Source organism: Garra rufa, chromosome 2 (genome assembly GCF_049309525.1).
Source record: "Garra rufa chromosome 2, GarRuf1.0, whole genome shotgun sequence".
NCBI classification, from domain to species: domain Eukaryota; kingdom Metazoa; phylum Chordata; class Actinopteri; order Cypriniformes; family Cyprinidae; genus Garra; species Garra rufa.
Genome location: NC_133362.1, coordinates 24,920,929 through 24,931,490, shown reverse-complemented (window position 1 = coordinate 24,931,490; position 10,562 = coordinate 24,920,929). Strand labels below are relative to the sequence as shown.

The 10,562-nt window shown below is 37.2% G+C and overlaps 1 protein-coding gene across 1 annotated transcript; it reads left to right on the top strand.

The window, feature by feature from the left end:
* On the top strand, positions 1-7,885 carry bag3 (BCL2 associated athanogene 3). Its single transcript, XM_073835022.1, has 4 exons — positions 1-252; positions 3,268-3,576; positions 4,696-4,989; positions 6,024-7,885. Exons 1-4 carry the CDS (start codon positions 61-63, stop codon positions 6,708-6,710), a joined length of 1,482 nt encoding a protein of 493 aa, XP_073691123.1. The 5' UTR covers positions 1-60; the 3' UTR covers positions 6,711-7,885.
* Positions 7,886-10,562: the final 2,677 nt, after the last annotated feature.

Genomic DNA, 10,562 nt, shown 5'->3' with positions numbered 1-10,562 from the left:
CCCATCCCCGTTTACAGTACGTCATCAAACGGACCCTTTAAAGCGTCTGTAGCGGCTGTAATGGCACAATATACGGGAGCGAAGCAATATCAGAGTATGAAAACACTGTCTCCAGTCGAAACGATGGCAACGAACGATCCTCTACCACCTGGGTGGGAGATCAAAATTGACCCGCAGACAGGTTGGCCGTTTTTTGTGGATCACAACAATCGTACAACGACGTGGAACGATCCGCGGCATGACACGAAAAAGGTAAGATCTTGATTTTGCTTTTGGAAGTTGCGCTGTCAAACCTGCGCGTTTTTCAGCCGATTTTAAAAATGCAGATCAACACATGACGTCTTTTAGAGATTACTTTGGGCATAATGGCATTTCAGAGGGTGTCTCATCGAAAAAGACAGTTTTGTTGAATGCGTAGGCTACGATCCCACTCAGTACATCCAAACCATACTTGATCAGACACTGACTGTCTAGGGTAGAGGAGCCACGCACTTGATATTCGCTTTAGCTCGCCCGTGAATCGCAGTCACCTCTGTGGAAATAGCGGTTCGCGTGTATTTTGAACGGCCTGACGGCATATTCACGGGCGAAATATATTAGTGTGATGATCTCAGCTGAAGTGATTAGTGTGTGACGCACTGCAGTCATATGTGAGAGTGTTAGAACGACTCCACAATGTTTATTTAAAGCCTCGAGAACTACGCACACTGCGCTTGTTCTCCACATCCCCTGGAACCGCACAGCACTAACACGTCCCTCAAAGTTTTCCTTACAAGGGATTTCAGAAAGATCCACCCACTCACCGATTCTGTCATTCCCAATGAATGGGCTTGAAAGTTACAAACTGGAAGTGTCAAACACATCAGGTTCTGGGAGTCAAAAAAATGTTGGGGGAACACTGGGCTTGCCAGTTGGCATCTTTCATTAGATAGATCAACACTTGTCCGAAGTTAGTGTCACCAAGAATCTGCTGGAAAGACACAGCTGCCAGGAGATAAACTGAGCGCTACTCTTGGCGTCTGTGTCAAAAAAAAAGCAGAGGGCATGAGGTCATATACGCTAACCAGCCGTTATTCTCTCTGTTTAGCATCTTGGTTTTAATCAGTTTTGTAAAACCAAGTAACTGTCATCAATTTATAACATTATTAACCTTAAATTATCCATCTTTTGTATTTTCAGGCACAGGACTTCTCATTTTAACCTTGGCTTATAATAGCATATACTGCTATATTAATGTGTTTGTATATTTGATGAAACGTAACTGAACAAGCTTCTTAACTTTAGCTTTTAGTTAAAGTTTAGGTTACATTTTGTCATAATACATTGATTTGGTCAGGTACCTGGATGCGCGACCATACTGGTGATACTCAGATTTAAACAACAGCATCGACTGCTTTGTTAATTCACTACTGAATACAATATTTTGACAAACTAAAGTTAATAGGTGGTAAAGATGCATACAAAAATACATAATTAAGATATTAGCCTAATATTTCACCTACCTGACAGGAAATAAGAACAAACACAAATGTTTTTTTCCCCTGGAAATCCTGGTTCAGTTTGGCCAACCACAAACGCCTTTTGTTCCTCAGACAGTTTTTTGCAGTCTTATTCTTGATTTGTTATAACTTTTGGCAGGCTATAGTACCCCAAATGTTTTACCCCAAATGTTTTTCCCGGTCTGACCGATTAGTACAGACAGTAACTAATCATTTTCAACAGCAATAATTAGCAAACTATGCGAGTTTCATTCAGTTCAGTCAGTGGCGTTGTTTACATTCAGTGCCGCCAATATGGCAGATTGATGAAGTTCCCTAGAAAACACTCCATAGTAGAAATGAATGAAGCAGTTGCTTTCAAACCAAGCAGCTACCTGTTGGTCAACACAATGAATCGTGATCAAATTGAACACGAGCTTGTTGAAATGATTGGATTTGGAGCCAACATTAGATGTGACTGTACCTTCATTCAGGAATAATTGCCTCCCTGTTGAAAACTCCATCTTAAATGATGTAGCAGCTCTGCTGTTTCAACATCAGAATAGGTGTTTTGCGATGATTTGTTAAGGAATTTATCTTGTTTGATGTTTGTTGTGTCTGTGCAACTCTGATTTACATTGATGAGTAAGGGAGGCCCTCCCCCTCACAAAGAGTATTTTAAGACACCGTGTCAACAGCACAGGAACCCATTGAAAAATGCTACATAGAGTGAGTCATGGCATTAGAATCGACAGCATACAGGGTATATCCTGTAAGCCAATGCTGTCGCTTAACAGTTGCTGTGCACAGTGAGTTTTTACCCACTCATGTTTCATATTTGTTCCTGGACTGCCTCGTCATTGAGAGAGGGCGGACTGACCTTTGCGTGTCAAACAGATGAGGAGAGAAGACGCGAGAAACATTCAAGTGGAGCTATACATTTATGTACTGGATTGGAGCAGTGACTGAACCTACTAGCATGTTGTTTGGTTCCTTGCAATAACGTATAATATTATTTTACATTAGACAGATTTACAACGGGTGGAATTCGCATATGACTGCGTATGACTAGTCGTAAATGCCTACAACTTGACAGTGATGTGACGCTAATAGGAAAAATGTAGCAGGTGTAAAATACAGTTAATCATCACATAATGTGTCATATGAAGTATCTATGTCTAATACAAGAGTGACTTAGTTCATAAAATGTGTATCATCATAAATGATAGTACTATGATAATACAGGAGTTTGAATATTAGACGTTGTGCTTGTTAGTAACCCTCTGTTTTGAAGTTTAACTTTCGAAAGTTTGTCCCAATGTGACGTATTCTGTTTACCAATACCATTATTTCCTTTTACAGTTCAAAGCATAAGAATGATGATCTAGCTACTGATTGATTAAAAAAAACATGCATACCATTATCTCTGGCTTGTTTTTAATATTTTTGGCCATAGCCAAGTCATTGGTGCAAGTCAAAATATTTTGTCATGCTGTCTGTAATGCCGTTGTTGATAATTGGAGCTTTTTCAATAACCCAGTCAACCACATGCTTTAGATATTTGCCTTCTCTGCAAAACAATTTGGCATATAGCTACTACATACTTCAGCAGAGCCAGGCTGAAAAGCATCATCAGAAGTGACGTTGATTTGTGTTGACCAGGGTATATAATCACTACTGGGATAATGATGCTGAATATTTTGTCTCATCATTACATGAGGATACAACTATTATGCAAATAATGAGATCATTTTGACCTTTCAACCAACCTTTTTATTTCTTTTTCCAGATTTTTTCAAATGGCCCATCTATGTCCCCCGAGTCTCCTCAGGACATGCACAAATCCTTTCTTCAAGAGATGAGGCAACCAATGCTACGCCAGGGCTACATCCCCATCCCAGTCTCCCATGAAAACACTGAACCCAGGCTGCAGCAGTACCCGAGTTTCTCCTACATCCATCCAGCAGTGCAGCAAAATTTTAGATCGGATGGACGTACGCCTTCCCCGACCCCAACAGCACACTGTCGGCCTAGATCTCCAGTGCAGGCCCCATCAGAAGCATGTCTGTCTTGCTCACCTGCTTCACACGGACCTGAGGTAAGACCGTTAAGAATCAGATATTATTAGACATGGCAGTCTCTGTCATTGTGAAAAGATTTGCATTGATTCAAGTAGTTTGCTTTCGGAGGTTTCATTTAGAACTTTTCCTTGTGCCCTGTATTTTCATAATTGGAAAAATTGAGTTTTATAGGTTGCTGAAAATGTATTGCTTCCATTCTGAATAAAAGTTTTTGTTTCCTTCAAAAAATCTTACCAAACTTTGAATGCTAGAGTGTAGGGGTCGACCGATATGTGTTTTTTAGGGCCGATACAGATTATTACATATCAAGTAGACTGATATCCGATATTTTAAACCAATATATGTCTGGTTTAAAAATTAAAGTTGCCAGAAGAATGTCGAAATTAAAAGTAACAAGGGCTCTGACAAAAACTTCTTAAAATTGCTTTTAAATGATTTTATCAGCAAATTGGTTTTGAAAATGACCAATACCAATAATTATAAAAATTCTTAAAGGGATAGTTCACTAAAAAATGAAAAATTCTGTCATTAATCATTCACCCGCATGTCGTTTCAAACCTGTAAGACCTTTGTTCATCTTCGGAACACAATTGAAGCTATTTTTGATGAAATCCAAGAGCTTTCTGACCCTGCATAGGCAGCAAGGTTCCTACCACATTCAAGGTCCAGACGGGTATCAAGAACATCAACAGAATAGTCCATGTGACATCAGTGGTTCAACTGAAGCTACGAGAATACTTTTTGTGCCCCCAAAAAATTTAAATAACTTTATTCAACAGTTCTTCTCCTCTGCATCACTCTAGCTCCATTTTGGAGCTTTTGTGCTTTATTTTTTAGCTTTTTTGCATAACAAAAAGTATACTTGTAGTTTCATAAAATTACTGTTGAACCCCAGTGCTGTCTATGCAGGGTCAGAGAGCTCTCGGATCTTATCAAAAAGCTCTTAATTTGTGTTCCAAAGATGAACAAAGGTCTTAAGGGTTTGGAAGAACATGAGGGTGAGTAATTAATGACTGAATTTTCATTTTTGTTTGAACTATACCCTATAATCAACCAGGCCGATAATTGGTCGACCTATAATAGTGTGTACATTTCTGACTATTTCCAAAATCAAACTGTATATTTATTTGCATCAGGTTCATCAACCACAGGGCGCACACCAACAAATGAGTGGCCTTCATCAACACCCCCGACCCAGCAATACAGGTCTCCGGGCGGGCTACATCCCCATTCCGGTGATCCATGAGGGTTTAGGGAGCAACTTGCAATCCCAGCCTAGCCAAAGTTCTCAACCAACACGAGAAAAAATTCCAATCTACCGTGAACAAGTGCCCATTCAGATTCAGCAGAATCGAGCTGCCAGTCCCATCCTGGTCCCTTTAAGGGCCCAGTCACCAGTCATGTCTCAGATCATGGGAGAGAGACCTCAGGTATGTGCGTTGTTTATTAGTATTTATTAATAGGTACTGATTTACTTAAAGAGCTTGTTCACCCAAAAATGACAATTCTGTCATCAATTACTCACCCTCATGTCATTCCAAACCCGTAAGACCTTTATTCATCTTGGGAACACAAATGAAGATATTTTTGATGAAATTCAAGCGCGTCTGACGCAACTGACATTTTCAGGGACCAGAAAGGTAGTAAGGACATTGTTAAAGTAGTCCATGTGACATCAGTGGTTTAACCTTAATTTTACGAAGCTACGATAATTCTTGTGCTCAAAGAAAAGACGAACAAAGGTCATATGGGTTTGAAACAACATGAGGGTGAGTTTTCATTTTTGGGTGAACTAACCCTTTAAGCACATTAAGGCCGTGTTCACACTTGGCGTCCTTTTCCAAACTGCCAGCGTCTGTTTTACATTCTAATCCTATGGAGTAAACCGTCTTTTCAAAAAAGCCCTGAGCGCTTTTTTAAACGCCACCGCCGGCGTCTTTTTCTGCAGCTCAGAGCGTCTTTTTAAGTTGAAAAAAGTTGAACTTTTTTGAAGAAAACGCCCTACGTCAAGATCTTTTTTGACAGCTGACCAATGACAAGCGAGTAGCGGGACCTATCGTTTCCATAACAACAAAAACAACAAGAAAAAAAAACTGGAGAAGTTGCCGGTAAATAAACTTATCGTACTAGTTTCGGAGCACAAGGAGTTGTATGATATGAGTAAACAACTCTATCATAATATACATCACAAAGAGGCTCTTTCTCGACATTCCTTCACCACACAGCACTACGCTACTGTTGCAGCTGTTGTTATAGCAACTAAAGACGCACTCGGCTGCTTTTTGTAACAGAACGCTGCCAGCTTTTTTTTTTTACTAAAAAAACGCCCTAGTCAACTTTTTCTTGTCAAAAAAGACGCCAAGTGTGAACGCAGCCTAATGTTAACATTTAAGTGTTAGCATTACTAAAGTGTTCAGAATGATTGTATGAAATGAAACTAAAGTGAATGTGTTACCATTGCCAGGTCCAGCAACACATTGGACACGCAGCAATATCACCTAAAACTGAACAACCAGTTGAAGAAATTGTCAGATCGCCTACATTTGAGGTTCCCATTCAAAGAGTGAGTGAAATTCCACAGCAAATACATCATCAGCCAGTACAACCACAACATCAACAACCTACACAAGCACCTCAGCCAAAAGCACAACAACCCGTACCGCTGTCACCGCAGGTATCAGAGACATCCAATATTACCATACAATTTCCTCCAGCACCAGAACCCCAGGAAACTGCCGCCCCTCAAACACCTCAAGAGATCCCACCCCCACAATTCCAGCCTGAGGAGACTCCAGAACCAGATCTGAGTCACCCAGGACTGATCAAAGTGCAGCAGATATTGGAACGTGTGGAGAAACTGGCACAAAATGTGAAAAGTTTCGATGGGAAGAAGAATGATAAAAGATACTTGATTCTGGAGGAGATGCTGACCAAAGAACTTCTGGCTCTGGACTCGGTAGACCCCGAAGGTCGCCCAGATGTACGTCAGGCTCGGAGGGATGGCGTCCGAAGAGTTCAAACCATTCTAGATGCACTGGAGATGTTCGGAGAGCCGACGGAAGGGCTGGCTGGTGACATGTACCCTGAGGCGAAAGGAGAGCCGAGTATGATTGACCACGCAAACACAGAGAAGTTCAAGGAGATTTCATAATTGCACAAAGGTGGCACAAATTTGACAAGAACACTTATCGGATCTCCATTCTTGTTTTTACTTGCGCAATTATTATTAGTTGCATGCACGAATAATTGAAGTTTTCTGTTGGAAATGATCTAACGTGATTTGTTTACCGAGTGCAATCATGTGTGCTGTTATGTGATGCTGCTGTTGTCGAATCTCACCATGCCAGTGTCTTGTAGCAAAAGACATAGTGGTGACAAGTTATATTCAAAAACACATGAAAACGAGGCCTTGAACCAGAAGAAAGTATTTTAACGTTCAAAAAGTATCTTTTGTACCATGTTGAGTGAATGAATGATAAAATGGTTTTGAATATTCCTTAAGAAGTTGTTAATGAAGTAGTGGACTGTCATAGTGAAAACGTTTATTTGATTTTTAAAAAGTTTTATGTGTGGGCTGCGAAAAAAAAAATATATATAAAGGCATTCATTTTGGTTTTGACATAAATATAAATTCATGCCTTTAATCATTTTAACATCATGCAGGAGAATAATTAATTGTTGAAAGTGAGCTTTGCTGACAGAATTCCCTATGATGGTTTGAATACTTGTCAGTATTATTATTTGTTGAATGACAGTGATACAAATGATGATATATTTTTATTCTATTTTTCTGTGCCAAAATGAACATTTCCAGTATTAAGAATGTTCAAAAGTTGATTCTAGAAAAAATTATAAAATTCTCACTGAACATATGGACGTCTTATGATTAAGGGCCGGGTTTGTTAAAGCAGCCAGGGTCAGTCCAAAGTTATGCTGATCTGTGAACTCGAAAGGCACTGAAATGATCCCATTTTATCAACCTTGTGCCCTTGAGGAAGGCAACTTGAACACTTGCTCTAAGGGACTAGAAATCAGTGTACCAAAAATGACTTTGTATAATGTGTCCGCTCAATTCAGTTGAAAACAAAATGCTGTATGTCTCACATGACTGTTGTGAGACCTTTTTTTATCTCAGTGACCTGTTACTGACTCTGGTATAGTACTAATACTGCGAACAAAATTGGTTTCAAAGTCTGTTTTGTGAAATAGTATGCAATGTTCAGTGTTCACAGCTTGGTTATTTGCAGTTTGTTAAAATGTCGACATGATATGGTGACATAAGCATGACTGCAAATACAATATAATAAAGCACTTTGCTTACAAAAAGCTGCATGGTGTTTAATTTACAACCATTTTTTAAAATGTATACTATTTACAGTAACAACCAGGATTACCTACTAAGAATAATGTAATATAATAGTTTTTTTTTTAAGAATTACATCATAAACCTTATGAATTCCCAGTTTTAGGAAAGAGCTATACATGTAGGTCAGCCTGAATCACAGTGATTAAAAAGGTGAGCTATTCATCTTACAAAAGTCAAGAAATGAGTCAGCCTTAAAGAATTGAGTCCTATTAGGCATATTTGCAAAAGAAAACTTTCTAGAAAACTGAAATGAGACCATGGCATTATGTAACCAATTGGGGATAATATTACATCAAGATCGCATTTAATTCCTTTTAGCATTGGCTTCAAAGGCTGTAATGTACAAAGGCGTTGCGGAGAGACGCCTACTGCCAGCTACAGCTTTACCAGCCAGACAGCGAACAATGCTTTACTGACCACCGTCTTTCCAGCAGTCAGTGGTCAGGATTGATTCAAATTATACATTAATATAGTCTATGTTATATTACTAATAATATAAAGTACAAACAAAAAGGTTGGTGGTCTTGTAAAAATATGTTTTAAGGTCCATCTTACTCTAAACCTAACTGTCAATGGGGCAAGGGCACCTCCAGGAATTTTTTAATTGGGTGGACAGAGGGACACACACAAAAAAATCTAAGGTTTTTACATTAAAACATACACTTTAAAAAAACAATTGTTAACCTGTAACCCGCAGTAGTTATATTAAGCACAGTTGAAGTCCACCTTGCAGAATCTGCAAAATGTTAAGAGCCAGGGGTGTAAACTTGGAGTGAATGGAATGAGGATGTGTACATTTTTCTTATTTTGCCTAAATATCGATTTTTTTTTCATTTAGTACTGCCTTTCAGAAGCTACAGAAGATACTTACATGTTCCCCAGAAGACAAAATAAGTTACATTTACAAATTTTCAAAAAGATTTCACGTCCCAGCTGTTAATGCATTGTTTTTCCTTCTGGAGCATTTACGAGTTCTGTAATAGTTGCATATGAACAAGTGATATGAACATATTCCTCAGTTGTCCTCAGTGTGAAAAAATGGATCTCAAAATTATATAGTTATTGTTGTAAAGGGTTCAAATACACAAATGCTGAAAAACCAAAGAATTTGTGGGACCTGAAAGATTTTTTTGAAGAACAGCTGGCATTTTAACTGTTCAGGACAAATGAGGAACACATGAACAACTATCACAAAAAAAAAATCATCATCATTCAGGTATAACAACACAGTATTAAGCGTATGTAAACTTTTGAACAGGGTCATATATATATATAAATTCAACTATTATTTTCTCTTGTGGGCTATATGTAAATTTTATATCTTCTTCAGGTCTGTACTCAAATAAAAAATAACATGCATTTTGTATGATCCCACTTATTTTGCTAAAATAATTAACATTTTGTAGATGCCGCCAGGTGTATGTAAACATTTGAGTTTAACTGCATTTGTACTTGATCTAATTCATAAACATGACTTCTGACTGTCTCATTTGTCAGGTTTATATAGTCAGATTAATTGGAATATTTGATTTGCATTAAAGCATTTCATTTTAATGTACTCACATAAAGCATTCAGGTTACCCAAAGAAAATATTTCATGTAGAATAAACAAAAAAAATGTACTGTTTCCTGTGATTGTAATTCCTGTGTACATATACATGTACACAAATACATATATTTAATACTTCATATAAAATGTGAAAATAGTATTTTTGTGCATTTTTCAAAACAAAACTTAAAATAAACTCACTTTAACACTACAATTTCATTCTTAAACTTCGAAAGCATTCAGGTTATTTAAAGAAAACATTTTATGAAGAATAAACTGCAAAAACAAACAAAAAACATTTACTGTTTCCTGTGATTGTAATTCCTGTGTAAATATATTTAAACTTTTAATGCTTTTAATGCCTATATGCATTAAATGTGTATTTTTATTTCAAATTATTTGTTTCAAATGAAATTTTCCTATTATATTATAGTTTTTAATGTGAAGTGAGTGAGACGAAAGTATAAAAAAACATATGGAAGAGATTATACAATTGCCGAACTGGAGCGTGTTGGCAGGTTTTCCCCCAATGTTTAGTCTAAGTTAGTTAGGGCCTGTATTTTTAGGGACCATACACACAAAACTTGTTTGATTTAAAAATGTAAGAGGCGGTATTATTATTTTTTTTTTTTCATTGTATTTTATTTTTTACTCTTTTTTTAATTTCATCAGAATGCCACAAAACTTGACAAAGGTTTTGGCACTTGCTATGTAAAATATCACGAAAATCATCAAAACGAAATGACAAATAACAAAAATGACATACATATATGTATAATGAAATTTCATCTAGTGGAAATGTTTGATATTGCACTCAAACAAAATCTAATTGGATGCTCCTTGTGATATCAACCTCAAGTTTGGAACACAATTTCAGATGCATGGCTTTAATTTTAATTTTCTATAAAATTATGTATACTAACAATAAACTAAACTTAAAATAATTTAAAACTATAATTTAATTAAAAAAAATTCCACTTAAGCAATAATCTTCCAATTGTCTTAAAAAGAGAACAATTAAAGACTGTGCTTCAAAGCCCTCAAGATTTACTGTTTAAATGGGAAATTTCCTTCATTCAAACATAATT

What these genes read in the sequence shown, in the direction of transcription:
- bag3 (XM_073835022.1), top strand. Translation starts at nt 61, where the DNA reads ATGGCACAATATACGGGAGCGAAGCAATATCAGAGTATGAAAACACTG. An exon ending in CTGCTTCACACGGACCTGAG is followed by an intron (nt 3,577 to 4,695) that starts GTAAGACCGTTA and finishes TATTTGCATCAG; the next exon opens with GTTCATCAACCACAGGGCGC. An exon ending in TCATGGGAGAGAGACCTCAG is followed by an intron (nt 4,990 to 6,023) that starts GTATGTGCGTTG and finishes TACCATTGCCAG; the next exon opens with GTCCAGCAACACATTGGACA.